General features: G+C 45.3%; 1 protein-coding gene across 1 annotated transcript in view; it reads right to left on the bottom strand.

Annotated features, from left to right (window-relative positions):
• Positions 1 to 16087, bottom strand: part of PCNX2 (pecanex 2) — a 306992-nt gene that overhangs the window by 45399 nt on the left and 245506 nt on the right. The window contains exon 26 of the mRNA XM_068982673.1: positions 6552 to 6805. Coding sequence (XP_068838774.1) covers positions 6552 to 6805 — 254 coding nt within the window. The remainder of the gene's footprint in view (positions 1 to 6551; positions 6806 to 16087) is intronic.

The raw sequence follows: 16087 nt of genomic DNA, 5'->3' as shown, positions 1-16087 counted from the left end.
GTGTACAAACCGATCCAAATGGAAAGCAAGGACTTCCTCTGAATTAGGGCTTCCCTGGTGGTTCAGATGGTAAAGAATCTGCCTGCAACGCAGGAGACCCAGGTTCCATCCTTGGGTCAGGATGATCCCACGGAGAAGGGAGTGACTACCCACTCCAGTATTCTGGCTGGGAGAATTCTGACGGACAGAGGAGCCTGGCAGGCTGTAGTCCCTGGGGTCACAAAGACTCGGTCATGACTGAGTGACTAACACACACACACCTCTGAATTAATTCACGATATCTGGTTCCTCCAGCAGGGACCCTCCTGGTTTCTCATTTTAATTGTAGATCAGCATATTCTCTCAGACAGCTCATCCCAGGAAGAGAACCTGGCAGGCAGTCCAACATGCTGGGGTGTTGGGCTTATGTTGGCCTTATCATCTGCAGGGCAGGTGATAAGCACATCTTCTTTCTAAGAGTTGGGCAGAAACAACGGTGGCCGAGAAACTAGGCCCTCATTTTCCAGCAGAAATCTCATTTCTTGCTGGTTAAGAGGGTTCGAAATACTAATGAATGGAAGAGAGAAGGAGGAGGCACCAGGGAAAACCTTCAGTCATCAGGAAGGAAATGATTTCAAATATATTCATAGAGGGGGGTGGAGAACTGACCCAGTTTATTAGGAGATTTTAAAAAATCCTTTTGAGTAAAGGAATTATTCCAAGTTTTTCTTCCTGTCCAATGAAAAATAAAAAGAATGAAACCAAACCCTTGAAACTTGAACCAATTCAGGGCTACAAAGGCAACTGGCAGTTTTGTTTGCAGAGGAGCCTAGGTCAAGGAAGAAAATATTCCATTTGTTTTTACCCTAAACTGCTACTTCTTCTGTCCTAATAGCCACTCAGCACTTCTGAAATTTCCTTTAACTAACTGTACCAGGGAGGTGAGCACAGTTTCTGAGCTGCCCATCCCCAAAGGGCAGGAAGGCACCGAGGGTGATGTCTGGAGAAAGTCTCACCTGAACAGGCCTTCTTGGTGCTGATGTGAATTACCGGGAGGTACTGGTATGAGCTCCACCTGCCACCAATCTCAGCATTTCCTGAGCACTGACTGAGAGTTACAAAACATCTCTTCTACTGAGCACAAACATCTGTAGTGGTCCCCACATCTAGTTGCATATCAAATCACATCAGTTCAGTTCAGTTGCTCAGTCGTGTCTGACTCTTAGTGATCCCATGGACTGCAGCACACCAGGCATCCTTGTCCTTCATCATCTCCCAGAGCTTGCTCAAACTCATGTCAGTCGAGTTTGTGATGCCATCCAACCATCTCATCCTCTGTCATCTCCTTCTCCTCCTGCCCTCAATCTTTCCCAGCATCAGGGTCTTTTCTACTGAGTCAGCTATTTGCATCAGGTGGCCAAAGTATTAGAGCTTCAGCTTCAGCATCACTCCTTCTGGCATCAGTCTTGTTCAGGACTTATTTCCTTTAGGGTTAACTGGTTTGATAGCCTTGCAGTCCAAGGGACTCTCAAGAGTCTTCTCCAACACCATGATTCAAAAGCATCAATTTTTCGGCGCTCAGCTTTCTTTATGGTCCAACTCTCACATCCATACATGACGACTGGAAAAACCATAGCTTTGACTATACAGACCTCTGTCAGCCAAGGAATGTCTCTGCTTTTTAATATGCTGTCTAAGTTGGTCATAGCTTTTCTTCCATGAAGCAGGTGTCTTTTAATTTCATGGCTGCAGTCACCATCTGCAGTGATTTTGGAGCCCCCCCAAAATAAAGTCTGCCACTGTTTCCATTGTTAACCCATCTATTTGCCATGAAGTGATGGGACTTGATGCCATGATCTTAGTTTTTTGAATGTTGAGTTTTAAGCCAACTTTTTCACTCTCCTCTTTCACTTTCATCAAGAGGCTCTTTAGTTCCTCTTTGCTTTCTGCCATAAATCGCCTAGGGAACTTATTTTAAAACATAGGTACTTCCCAGGTACACGGAATGGGAATTTCTGGTAGGACATGGCGATCAACAATCACCTGGCTAGCTGAGGGAGCCTGATGCTACAGATCTGCCCCTGCCTGCTGTCCTGCGGGGTCATAAACCATGCCCTGTGCCCCTCTCCTGCCTACCCAAAGCTCTCGTGTTGGTTTTTATTCATGTATAAAACAGAATCAAAGGACTGTCTCCACAAGCCCACTATTATCTAGCAGGTTCTGGGGGCCTCCCTCAGCCTGCTACCATTCACACATTATCTTGGATTTGTTTTTTAGTTTTGCAAATTGTCATTTTAGAAAATGTACAGGGAATTGGGAGTCACATTTCCAGGAGTTAGGAGAGGAGGACTGTGAAGGGAGAGACGCATCAAAAGTCAGGTCCTCGCATGGAGCCCCCAGGCTTCTGGAAAAGCCAAGCAGCTGGACCAAGATGGGGCCCCTCAGCCCTTTGCTCTCGCTCACTCACAGAGGCCTGCTGGCCCCATGATGTGGGCCTTGTCTGTCTGGTCCATGGCGAGGCTGTTTATGGGGAGCTCCACGTTCACCGAGCTTCCCTGATGGCTCAGCGGTAAAGAATCTGCCTGCAATGCAGGAGACACTGAAGATGCAGGTGCGATCCCTGGGTCAAGGAGATGCCCTGGAGGAAGGCATGGCAACCCACTCCAGTATTCTTGCCTGGAGAATCCCATGGACTGAGGAGCCTGGTGGGCTACAGTCCACAGTGTCTCAAGGAGTCAGACACAACTGAGTGACCGAGACGAGGTTCACAGAGACGAGGCTCAGTCCTGGACTCCATCCTCACCACCAATGCCTGGGGCAGACCCCTCAGACCCCTGCCTACACATGGGTCTCATCCTTCCCGACTAGATGGCCAGGACTCTGGATTCCACATTACCTAGAACCTTCTTTGTTCATTCCAAAACCATGGGCACCTCCAGCGGTAAGTCATCACAGGAAGCCCTGAGGATCCACAGAGCGGGCAGGGGTGTGTCTCCTGGGCTCATGGAGTTACCAGAAGGGAAGGGGAAAGGGTTTCAGAGGAGGCGGGGGTGAATGCCAGCCTGGGCCCCAAGGCAGATTGTAAGAGGAGCTGGCATGTGAGCTCAGTTTGGACTAGACACCGTGAGTGCTGGGGGAGCACAGGGAGGAGCGTTGGGCTGCAGCCAGGCAAGGGCTGGGGTGGGGGCAGGGTGCACAGGCCAAGAAAAGGGGTGGGGTGCAAAGCCCAGTCAGAAATCACAGCGGATGGCTCTGGGTGGCAAAGAGTCTTGCGCTCTTCTCCCTGTCCTTTTTACGGATTGCAGTTCAGCAGTGAGTTGTGTTTCCTGGTGTGCTCACGAGGGGAGGTGAGCCCAAGGTCCTTCTACTCTGCCATCTTGAATCGGCCCCTCTGCCTTGCCCTACTCTTGAGGCACTGTGGGGAGACAGCCAATTAGCCGAGGTGGCGTGTTGAGGCTCTCTCACCCCACGTTTTGTAAATGAAGACTGTGTACTAGCTGAGCTCACTTGCAGCACTGCACATGTGCGTCACGAGGTACTCGCTCGGTCACGGGCTCCTGTGTGTGACACGCCTGTGTGGGCTTCACCATGAAAGCGCTGGCCGCTGCTGCGCTGGGGCTACACTGGAGCGACCTCATGGTTCTTTTATGTGAGCTTAGGCTATGGCTCTGTTACAGCTGTGTTACGGTTCTGTTGCGGCTGCTGCTATGGCTGCTAAGTCAGCCAGGAGAGAGGCTGTGCTGTGGCCGCCTTGCCAACCAGGAGAGAATAAATGTGTCTGCAGTTCCTAAGGCTCCTCGCATCTTCTTCCAGCCTCTTAGCATGAGCCTTGCCTAGCCTGAGTTGAGCGAACAGTGTGAACAGCAAGACAATTGGCGTCACGAACAGGATCTGCGACACAGGCACCAAGGAGGCACGTGGCCTCCGGGCTCATTAATCTGGCCCCTCTAGACCTCTAGCTGCCCCTCAGACTAAGCTCCCAGACCCTTGCACGCCTGTAGTCAGCCCCTGGATCTAACTCCCCTGCAGTGACCACATCTTGTTGTCACTTAGGAACTGCACCAGATTCTTCTAGAGGGAGGTGTCGGAGAGAGCTGGTTGCCATTCAACATCAGTTGGCTCCTTCCTCCGCGACACGCAAGTTCTCTGTGGGTTCATGGCTGCCCAGAACACCTTTCCAGACCCCCTCAAAGCTGGCGTACAACAACATTCTGGCCAATGGGGCACAGCAGCAGCATTCTGCGGCAACTTTCAGGAACCTTCTTAAGGAATAGCCGGTGCATATCCTTCACTTTCTGGGTTCCTTCTTCCATCCATTTGAGCCTTGAGATGGGTGTGCTAAGTCACTTCAGTTGCATCCGACTCTTTGAGACCCTGTGGATTGTAGCCCATCAGGCTCCTCTGTTCATGGGATTTTCCAGGCAAGAACACTGGAGTGGGTTCCCCTTTCCTCCTCCAGGGCATCTTCCCAATGCAGGGATTGAACCTGTGCCTCCCGCTTTGGCAGGTGGGTTCATTACCACTAGCACCACCTCAGAAACCTGTCTTGACACTCAAAATGGCGGAGCTGGAGCCGGAAGAAACCTGGAGCCCTGAGCACTTGGAGCAGGGCTTCATTTATGTGTGAGAGGAATACTTGTGTGTGAGTCACTGGGATTTCACGACCCACTGCCAAGTCTAATGTCAACCGATAGACTGAGTTGCCCAAAGTTGACTCTGTATGAAAAACTTCTTGGACCTCAGATACAATGGCCAGGGGAACACGTGGAGTCATGACACAAAAGATTACAACTGATTCACTGATTATACTTCCTGATTCACTTCCCAAATCTTCCCCAGTGTGTCTGAGGTTGGACATTTATTATTTTGCATGAGGTTTGGATATAAAGTTTTCCATCTGTCTAACATACACAAAGGTGGTGAGCATGAATCGCTCAAGCTGTTTAAAACATTCTGCCACAGAACAGGGTCTCCCCAATGTCTCTTGTTGCAATCACCTTGGGGTGTGATCATTAAGAGTTCTTTGCCCTTCTGACTTTCATAGTCTGAATTCTATTTCCTGAACAATCAAGCAGTTACTCCCAGTTTCTAAACATCCTTCTTTGTAGTTGACAGAAACTCCCAAAACTTCAGGCACCTGTGTAATCTTCTGATTTTGTATTTCCTTATTTCTGCTGGACCACTTGTCTCAGCCTCAGCTCGCAGGGAGCTTGGGGTCTCAGATGATGAGCTTCTTCATTATGAATGGCACTAAGATGTGGACCCTTTTAAAGACCATGTAGGGTTTGCACCATGCAAAGTAGTCCATCAGAAGAGAAACCACCATAGACATCCCCAGACACAACTGCCTCTGCCTGTCCTAACCCTTTAGAAAATACTTTCACCCCGATTATCACTCCGCATGTTGGTCAAGTCTCACATTTGTCTTCCCGGAGACATATTCCAAACCAGGACCTGTTCTGATGTTGAGTACAGGTTGGACAGATGCAGGTACCCAGCAACTGAAAAAAAAATGTGCTAGTCCCCACATGAGTGAAGAGAAAAGGCTGCTAAAGCTAATCCTGATGGGATCATTTAGCTATTTTTGCAGTTTTATCATGAGCTTAAAAAAATTCATTCTGGTTCTAAAAAAGTAGAAATTTGCAGAGCCTTTAAATTAATACTTATAATTCATGAAAGTTTAGGCTTGGTCATATTTCCAAGATGTTTCCATTTATCAGCACCATCATTACTAACGACTCATGCTGTGTTAAAAGTGAAGAGTTTCAGTTTAGGAAAGTGAAAAATCTGGGAGATGGATGATGGTGGGAGCTTCACAATAATGTGAATATACTTAGTGCCACTAAACTGTACAGTTAAATATGATTAAAATAGTGTGTTTTATATGATATGACTTTTGTTGTTGTTGTTTAGTCAATAAGTCGTGTCCGACTCTTTTGCGACCCCATGGACAGTAGCCCACCAGGCCCCTCTGTCCATGGGATTTCCCAGGCAAGAATACTGGAGTGGGTTGCCATTCTCCTCTCCAGGGGCTCTTCCTGACCCAAGGATAGAACCCACGTCCCCTGCATTGGCAGGCAGATTCGTTACCACTGAGCCACGTGGGAAGCCATGATTTTTTTAAAAAATAAAGAATAAGATCTAGGTAAGAAAAGAAACTGCCTATTCGTTTCCAGGCTTAGAACAGCAGTCCCCAACCTTTTAGGCACCAGGGACCAGTTTTGTGGAAGATAATCTTTCCATGGACCGGGGGTAGGAGGCATGGCTTTGGGTTGATTCAAGTGCATTACACTTACTGTGCACTTTATTTCTAATCCAATCCCGCCACTGATCTGACAGGAGGTACTGGTCCACAGCCTGGAGGTGGGGGTGCCCTAACTTGGGGCACAAAACCTCAGGCCAGTCCAAACCTCTGAGGCTTTTTCACAAAACCAGCAGTCCTGAAACTGAACTAAGCCTCTGCTTCAGACACTCAGGAGAAGCTTCTTAAGCTCTTTACAAAGCTCTCCAGGAGTCTTTTGAGCCAGCCCCGCATTCCTACTCAGACACGTGTCTGGGACCCGGAGTAGTACCTTGATATAGTATCTGATAAGGATCCTTCGGAGATCAAAAACCTGCAGCATGGTGGCTGCATTGTTGTCCATGATGCTGTAGCCCTCCAGGATGTACTGGGTCCGTGCGATCTCCCAGGTGAGCCAGCGGAGGTTAAAGGCGGCATTGCAGGACAGGAGGTGGGGCAGGTGACCTGGTTTGCAGCAGCAGCAGCCCCTGTCGTCCTCGTCACCCTCCGTGATGGCTTCCACCTCCCTCTGCTGGCAGTAGGTTCCTGGCAATAACAAACACGATGGAAGTTTACAAGAGATCATAGAATAATCTTTGTTTAGAATGGATTTCCCTCTTGCCCTTACTAAGAGGAAGATGCTAAAGAGAGTCTGGAAATCAGAAGATTTGTATAGTTCTTAGTTCAAGCAAATACCCCCAAATAAGTCACCAACTTTATAATCATTAATTCATTAATTCATTCATATTAATTTTGACTCTCATCTCCTCCTGTGTTGTTTTTTTTTTGTCTGTGTGTGTGTGTGTGTGTGTGTGTGTGTGTCTTAGAACAGACACATTCTCATGGCAGCCATGGACATTAATGCCGAAATGCAGGATGGTTATATCCTTCAGTTTCCCTTTCCAGAAACCTGCAGGTCAAGGCTGAGCCAATAGGAGGCTAAAGAATGTGGCAGGTGGAGAAGTCTGAGGGCAACCAGATGCATATTGAAGTGTTACGAGGAAGGGTGTCCTGGAAGATCTTCTGGGCCCAAGTGCAAGGGCATAATCACCTCACCTCATATGACTAGAAGCAGGACGTCTGACTCCTTTAGCAAGTATTTTGAAACTTAATGCAAACATGAAACTGTCCCCACACCCATTTCCACACTGTTCACTTTTCCTGGGGTCTTATCTCATTATTCACAATGCCTGGTACTTGGTAGGTGATAAAAAAGTGGTTGGTGGAATGATTGAAGGAAAGGCTGGATGACAAATGAAAGAATTCTTATCCAGATCACTATATTACAGGCATGCATGCATGCTAAGTTGCTTCAGTTGTGTCTGACTCTTTGTGACCCTATGGACTGTAGCCCACTAGGCTCCAGGCAAGAATACTGGAATGGGTTGCCATGCCCTTCTCCAGGGATCTCCTGACCCCCACATCTCTTATGTCTCCTGCATTGGCAGGTGGGTTCTTTACTACTAGTGCCATACAGGCAACAGATACCTTATTGAGAAAATCCATAGGGCATGCAATAGCCTCTGGCTTCTCTGGTGGCTTAGACGGTAAAGCGTCTGCCCACAATGTGAGAGACCTGGGCTCGATCCCAGGGTTGGAAAGGTCCCCTGGAGAAGGAAATGGCAACCCACTCCAGTGCTCTTGCCTGGAAAATCCCATGGACAGAAGAACGCGGTAGGCTACAGTCCATGGGATCGCAGAGAGTCGGACATGACTGAGCAACTTCATTTCACCTTTCACATTACCAGAGGAAGATAAAAACAGGCAATGTTTAAACTAAGTCTCTCTATTGTACCCATGAGTGAGATGGTCATAATAGATCAGAGATGAAAAACTGCAACCTTCAAATAAAAGTGTACACACAGAACTGTCATGATAACAGCCTATGAACTATAAATCAAGATCCGGAAGAAGAGAACCAGCAGGTTGTTGTAACGTAAAGTGAAACAGTGAGGGGCTGATCCTGGGTCTTAGGATTCTGTTTGTCTTTCTCCAAGACCTCATGGCTTTGGGTCTGAGCTGAAAAGCACTCTCTATTAAACATTTCAGGGCTCTCTTTGCTCATTCTGTAGCAGGAAACTTTTATTCCTGCAGGACAAGACGCCCAGAAACAACACAGGTGAACCGCAATCAGTGAGTAATTCAGACCACATGTTGGGGGCACCCAGCGTGAATAATGGCCTCCAAGTCCTAACCGAGCTGCCCACCGGAACCCCAGGACCAGGGGCACTGGACTCCAGGGAAGTCTCCCCGCTCAGTGGCACACCAACAACACTGGTTAATTATATGATTTGGGGAGAGATGCTCTTTCAGTGAAAGAAAGACAATTCATAGAAATAGACCTTACAAAGGAGAAGCATAAAAGGGGGAACTTCACCTCAAATAGATTAGCAAAACTGTTTAAATGACATGCCTTGAGGGTTTTTTCCAGTTTCTGCTTCCTTCCTTCTTCTCCATCCAGGTAGGCATTTATCATGCTGGGCTGATGTCAGCGCTGTTTGTTTTACATCAAACTGGAAGGGGGTGTGTGTGTGTATTCATGAGTACGTGAAGACAATGAATAACTTGGATTTCTACTATCTGAAGAAAATAACTTAGTGGCATCCTTTGTGAGAAGCAAGAGCTCATGTCTACATTGATGAGAGAACCAGCTGAGGAAGGGGTTTGCTGTGAAGGACTGCTAGGCAGTCATAACTGCCCAAGGCTTTTAATAAACACCGAGGTCAGGTAGGTCTTGTACCTTTTTTTAGGAATGAAAGGTTCATACAGTAAGCACTCTACAAAAGAAATTTCCAGTTGAGAACTTTATCTCCTATTGCTGACAATCCTTCAGCTCTCCCATCTCCCACCTCCTCTCCCTCTTCCATTCAGTAGCACTTCTTGCCTGTTCACTCGATGCCAGCCCCTGCATGCCAGCGATTGTACTGTACTACTGTACTTTTCAAGGTGCTGTCCTGTAAGATAAAAAATGTCTTCTTTATTTCTTGTGTTTGTTTTTAATGAATTATTTGTGTGAAAAGTATTATAAACCTATTACAGTACAGTACTATATAGCCAATTGTGTCAGTTGGGTACCTAGGCTAACTTTATTGGACTTAGGAACAAATTGAACTTACGAACATGCTCTTGGAATGGAATTTGTTTGTATGTAAGGGACTTACTGTAGTCAGGATCACACTGTAAAAGAACAGGAGAATGATGAAATACAGTCATTTCTGCAAAGGCACTAATTTTGCTGTTCACATGCAAATCAGGCCCATGTCTTCTCAGAGAGTCTCCCTGGGTTTAGAGCATGTTTCCTTCAAAGGGAAGACTGGGGGTCAGTTGCCCCCACACTTGACCTTTTCCAGATGACTGTCTCTGGAGTTTCCACTGAACCGAACTCTTGGCATCTTTTATGTGGCTGTGTTCTCATGGTCTAACTTAGTGGGACATGGAAAGCATTAAATAAATATTTTAAAAATGAATTTTAAGAGTATCTGGGAATCTTTTCATTCTGATAAATGATTGTGCCTCATGAAAGCTGTGCAAATTGAGTATTTGAACTGGCAATGTGTCCAGTAGATCCCAGATATCTTGCACACAGGATATGCGTGAATTTCTTGAGCGCAGCCAAAATGCAGGGCAGCCACTGAGGCTGCGGCTACACCAGTTGGGCCTCTCCTGACCACCTGACCATTTCCTCCTCCCTTTCCTCATTTCCAAAGGAGCAAACACTGCCTCCCTTTAAGCACCACTGGCCTTCTTTACCAGGGACAGGTCAGTCTTGGCTTATTTATTCATACTTAACTCCAAAAAGATATGAAGTCAGTCTTAAAAGGCACACACAGTACAAAAGCAAATGATGAAATTTTAACTGAAGATGAGGACAGGAAAAACATAACAGAGCCAGAAGAATGTCAAGAAACCTTCACTTCCTTCTATGATGTCCTATAAATTTACTAAAGGTGGACCACTGATTTCACTCGGGCTTTCTACCAACCAGTAGTATAGAAAGATAACGAGGAGTTTCTCACGTCCTTAAGACAAAAGGAAAATAATTGCTTGGGAGGATCGCAGCTATTTCTGTTGAAGACAGCAGAGAGATGACATCCCCAGACCATCACAGAGAGAACACTGTACAATATGGTGTCCACTGTCCTTATCAGCATTGCACAAGTACAATCACGTGGTTAAAGAAAAATTTCTATATGTGGCCAAACTAATTCAGTTTTAGGCATGTGGCTCTCCAGAGGTCTGGTGTCACCCAAGGGCGGATTCTGGAGATGCAGGAGGACTGGGAGGACCTCACACCTTTCAGGAACTCCCTGATATGGACCATGTCTCTCCACTTAGTTTTTAATTGACTAATTTTTGTGGTGCAGCCAAAACAATTGGGGTCTTAGTTCCCAGATTAGGGATCAAACCTGCGTCTCCTGCAACGAAAGTGCAGCAACTTAACCACTGGACCACCAGGAAGCTCCCCTCTGCACCTCGTTCTGACAATGACTGTGTATTGAGTGGCAGTGTATTTTAACACACTTTCCCTGACAAGCACAGGAGTGTGGCTATCCTGTGGGGCTGGTTAGTGCAGGCATGCTTGCTTTAATGGTAGAGGCAGAGGTGACATTCTCTGGGGAAAACTGGGAAGCCAAAAGAGAAAGCCTGTGAATGTGAGAAAGGAAGGGCGGGCAAACAAGAGTGGAGGAGATGCCCTCCTGGCTCGGAAGTGGGGCTAAGATCCCTGGGGGGGAGAGGGGAGGTGCAGGGCAGGATGACTGGAGTGGGAAGTTGACGCCTATGGAGACATTTGAACTTCATTCTGTAGGTAACAGATAGGTAACAGGTATTTTTAAGTCCCAATTAAGAGAGAGGATGTTGTACTTAAGAAACATTCCCCTGAAGCCTTGGGAGAGTATAGAGGAGAGACTGGTCATGGGGCAGTCAGCCACCCACAGTCCCATTTCAAGTGAAGAGTGATGGGACTGAAACTAGGGTACAGGCTGTGTATGGAGAAACTGGAGGAAATGATGGAGGCGCTGAGCCATTATGTGATGGGGACTTCAAAGGATGCATTAAAACGGATCCCCTGCAGCAGTAAGGCTGCGCTGGAAGAATGTCAGCTTGTTTACAACCTTCCAGCAAGAGTAGGCACATGAAAGCCCAAATGCACAGCATGTTTAAGATTGGGCTTCCTGGCCCTCCAAGTTCCTCTTTATCTGATGTGAGTTATCCCAAGGACTGGCTAATTGGATTCCACAGAAAACCCCAAATATCATCATTATTATGCTTAGTGTTACCCACTAATTGTTGTTGTTCCATCACTAAATTGTGTCCGACTCTTTGTGATCCCATGGGCTTCAGCACGCCAGGCTTCCCTGTCCTCCACTATCTCCCGGAATTTGCTCAAGTTCATGTCCATTGAGTCAGTGATACTATCTAACCATCTCATCCACCGATAATGGTTTACAATAACTTTACTAGATGTTTGTTTGAGCTGAGTTTTGACATAGTCACAGCCTTCATCAGCCTGACATGCCAGGCATACGGGGATGGTGTTTTCTACATGCTAAGGAGTGAGGTCTCCTGGAGGTGCTGCCAGAGAGAAGTTTAGATTGCCCTTAAACTACCCTGCTTGTGGAGTGGAGGATAATTAGGCATAGAAGGAGAAGATGGCATCGGAGGATGAGCTGGCTGGACTGTCAGGAGCCGCATTAGGCATTACTGACAAAATGGAGGCACGGTCCCCAGACCCCTCTCCTCATTCCGCGGGCACGGATCCTGGGATGAAGGAGTTAGGCTTTGTAATTCTGACTTGTCTTTTCCTCTCCTCGGCTGAGTTGACTGCAAAGGAATATTAAGGTGCTTATTGTTCTTGAGAGGAGCATGAGAAGGCATAAAGCCTTCTGCAGCATTGCTCTGAAAATAATTCATAAAGTTAATCATTGACATTTGTTCAAGGACTTTTACAAAGAAGTGTTCCAGGATGAGCACATAGGCCGCAGCTTGAGGCCATGGGAGAGATTGATATCCGAAGCCTATTTGCAAGGAGAATGTTTATGGCAAAGGAGTTTACTGAATTTAGGGCTTAGAAATAATTAAAACAGTTAGAAGTTAAAGATTTAAGGAATGTTGTAAAGTTAGCATATTTTACTGTAGCTTATAGAAGTTAGGAATTTTTAGAGACACTATAGCTAGAAGCCTCTTTAAGAGATAGTGAGCTCAGGATGTTAGGGGCAAACAGGAGTTAGGAAGGTAAGTAGTAAACTGAGGCATGTAGCATGAGTTACAATGTAATCACAAGTTAACTACAGGACACATTAGAGGAGGTAGGTTAGATAATAGATGATAAGGTTGATTCCGAGAGAATCACTGAAGCAGGAACTCTGTTTGAGGAGCAACAGTGATTTATGGAGATAATAAATCTGGGAGAGGGGGAACCGAAAATGTCAAACCTCTGGCCTAATGTTTTTGTAAAAGTATAAAAGAGAATCTTAAACTTGGAATAAACAGGCAGTCCATAGAAAAATGAGAGGCTGTCTCAGTCGCCGACAGCGTTCATCTCTTCAGGTTGAATCCCTGGCTGCTGTAGTTGGACTCCGGCACTGGACAGCATCATCGATGCAATGACCATGAACTTGGGTCAACTCTGAGAGACAGTGAGGGACAGGGAGGCCTGGCATGCCATGGGGTCACGAAGAGTTGGACAGACCTGGGCTACTGAACAAAAACAACGGCTTTTTTTTTTCAAGTTGCTTTTCAAGTTGCAGGTGTAACGTACAGTTCGGGATGCATTTCCTTCTGAGGTCACAAGTAAGCTTGTTCCTGAATTGCTCAGGTCCACAAAAAGGAGGAGATCATCAGATTCATTCCCTACATGTGAACAAGGGCCATTCTAAGACGGCATTTGCAAGTTCAATTCATTCATAAGTGTAACAAAGTTAGCCTAGGTACTGCACTAACATAACCGGCTAGTCAGTACTGCACTGTAATAGGCATACGATACTTTTCACACAAATGAGACACAAAAAACAAACACAGAAAAATAAAGAAGACATTTTTAATCTTACAGCACAGCACCTTGAAAAGTACAGTAATACAGCACAACAGCTGGCATACAGTGGCTGCACGCATGTTCACATCTTTGAAATTCACACCTTGAAGGCTCATATGTAGGGGACTTACAATATAGTCACTGCTAAGCTCAAAGCAGTTCACTTCCATGAACATTTGGACTCGACACAGGCCAGTGTGCATTACATGTTGGAAACACAAGCTATGAGAGTCAGGGTCAGTCTGTGTTGAGTCTTGTTGGATTCAGCTTCTTTAGTGCCCCTTCTAACACCGTAATACACATAACATGTATAATTATGAAGACTTTCAGACCATTTTTCTTCAGACCAGAAATCTAAACTGTCATTGCTTCCTGCCAGCTGATTAGATCAAGGGCCATTTTGTGGCCAAATGAAGGGCCATTTTGTGGCCAAATGAAATAATGTCAGGGAAAGCTTTTTAAAAAAAGTTTTTCAATGAATGTCATTTTTAGAAGGTCACAGTAGAATTTTTTTTCCCCAAATTTTTCCTACAGCTTCAATGTTATTGACACGTCTTTCTCAGCCCTTCCTCCACCTTACACTAGTTCTCTGGAATGGAATCCTAGAATGTGAGCCGAAAGGAATATACAGGTCATTGAGCCCCAGCTACTTGCCACGGGAAATGACCCTGTATCTCCTAGACATCACCAGATTTAATTTCTGGGAAGAAATACTTAATACAATGATAATCTGTCTCATTACCCTTTCCTAATTGCTAAACATACATTTGATGATCACACACTTTAAATTAATCTAACCTTAAAGATGGAGAAATGGTCACAGAACAGAACTTAAACAAGGACCTGACCTATGGATGCACTGAATGAGTTTAGTTCTTTATGATTTTACTAGATAATTTCTTCCCAGTCCCAACTTTCATTCCTTCAGCCGCACTGGATCCAAGTGTCTTTTTCTTAAGTGGAGTATAGTTGCTTTACAAAGCTGTGTTAGTTTCTGCTGTACAGCAAAGGGAACCAGCCATATGCACACATACAGCCCCTCTGTTTTGGATTTCCTTCCCATTCAGGTCGCCACAGAGCACTGAGTGGAGTCCCCTGTGCTGCACAGTAGTGGACCCGAGTGTCTTTTAAATGTCACACTGAGGGTTTAGGAGAAGTGTATTGGCTCAGCGTGCAGTGCAGGGAAAAGTATGTGAACATAATTTATAGCATGTTTGATTTTGTGGTCATAGCAGACATTTCTTATTATAACAGTTCTGTCTTCCAAAGAGCCTCAATTTGCTTCACAATCTGGCCATAGAAATACAATTTGTTTTATGACCTGTTCAGCAAGTGAGATTTTGAATGTGGTGTAACAGTTTTTCTCAGAGAATTTTTATATTCAATATTCTTAAAATTTTAATTTCTGTTTATGGGACATTTACCAACTTAAAAAGTAACTTCTCAGAGAGCATCTCATTGATTGCACACATCAACCCAGCTATGCAGATGTAATCTCTTCTTTTAGTAATAATTTCTTTTAGTAAAATTAGGACACTAGTCTTCAAAACATCTTGTCTAGAAGAAAGTTCTGGCCTTTTGAATTCAAAGTCCATGGTTTTCCCTTATCACAGAGTGTCTCCTGAGCCTTGACAAATTACAAGCAAAAGTTCCCTGAATTTACTTTTTCCTTCTAGCCTATAGGAGAAAATGAAATAAACCACATCCCACAGTGCACAGGGGAATTTATGATGGGCAAATCTGAAGCATAAGAAAAGCTGAAATATATCCAATAATGGTATCTGTGAATGATATGGTATCCCCCCCCACCTCCATTTCTAGATGAGAAAAACCAATGCATTCAGTCCTACTGAGTCATTTACTTTCTAATTAATATTTAATTCAAACAAGCATTATCTTGCTTTTCTCCCACACACTTTGAGTGTTGAATGTTAAAATATGTAGACTCTGTTAATGTTCTTCAGGAAAGCACTTCTCCTTTCCCAGACTCGTTATCTGGACAAGCAGGGCTTCGTCTTGTTCACCAATATGTCACATAACTTGAAATGAAGAAAAATATGCATTGAGGAATTCTGAGTGAGAACCTATTATTTCATGGGTAAAGTTTGGAACCAAGGGACTTAACAGCTTCCTCAAGCTATCCAGACAAAAGAAGTAGACTCACTGATGACCTAATTGTTGCCATAGAGAGGAGAATTCTAGCTGGTTCCAAGATTAGTGGGAGCTCTGACCATACGTGGATCAGCCAGTTAGGATAAGGGTTTGGGTTGAATTAGCTTTAGATTAGATTAGGTTACATACTTATTTTTAGAATGTCCCCACAGGGTGGTGATTATGGGGTGTTAGCCAAACTATGAGATGGCTGATAACATTTCACACAGACAGGAACGCAAATCTCATTTTTGTGATATTTTCCAGGCCTGATGGTAATGTGTGGCTACCTCTTGATAGCTAACTATGCCTTTGCTTTCCATGTTCATCCTGCAGGAGCCATCCAGTTTGCATGGTTGCTAAGGCAGTCAGCAGTTCAAGAAACTGAGCTCCTAAAAGTGGTGGTTCCGTATTAACACTTAGAAGGATATTCAGGTAAAAGTTTTCTTTTTGAATTTCAACAGCCAAAGAGATGTAAAGACAATGATTACTCTTTTTTTTTTTTTTTGGGTAATCTTTCCTTATTTTTCATTCCTTCTTTCCTTCCTCCTTCCTTCCCCTTTCCTTCCTTCTTCCTTCCCTGCATCCCTGTTTCCTTCCCTCGCTCCCTGCCACCCTCCAAGGCCATGGAGTTTACAAAGGTC

This window comes from Capricornis sumatraensis, chromosome 10 (assembly GCF_032405125.1).
Source record: "Capricornis sumatraensis isolate serow.1 chromosome 10, serow.2, whole genome shotgun sequence".
In the NCBI taxonomy this organism is placed as follows: domain Eukaryota; kingdom Metazoa; phylum Chordata; class Mammalia; order Artiodactyla; family Bovidae; genus Capricornis; species Capricornis sumatraensis.
This window is presented reverse-complemented; position numbering and strand designations above follow the sequence as displayed.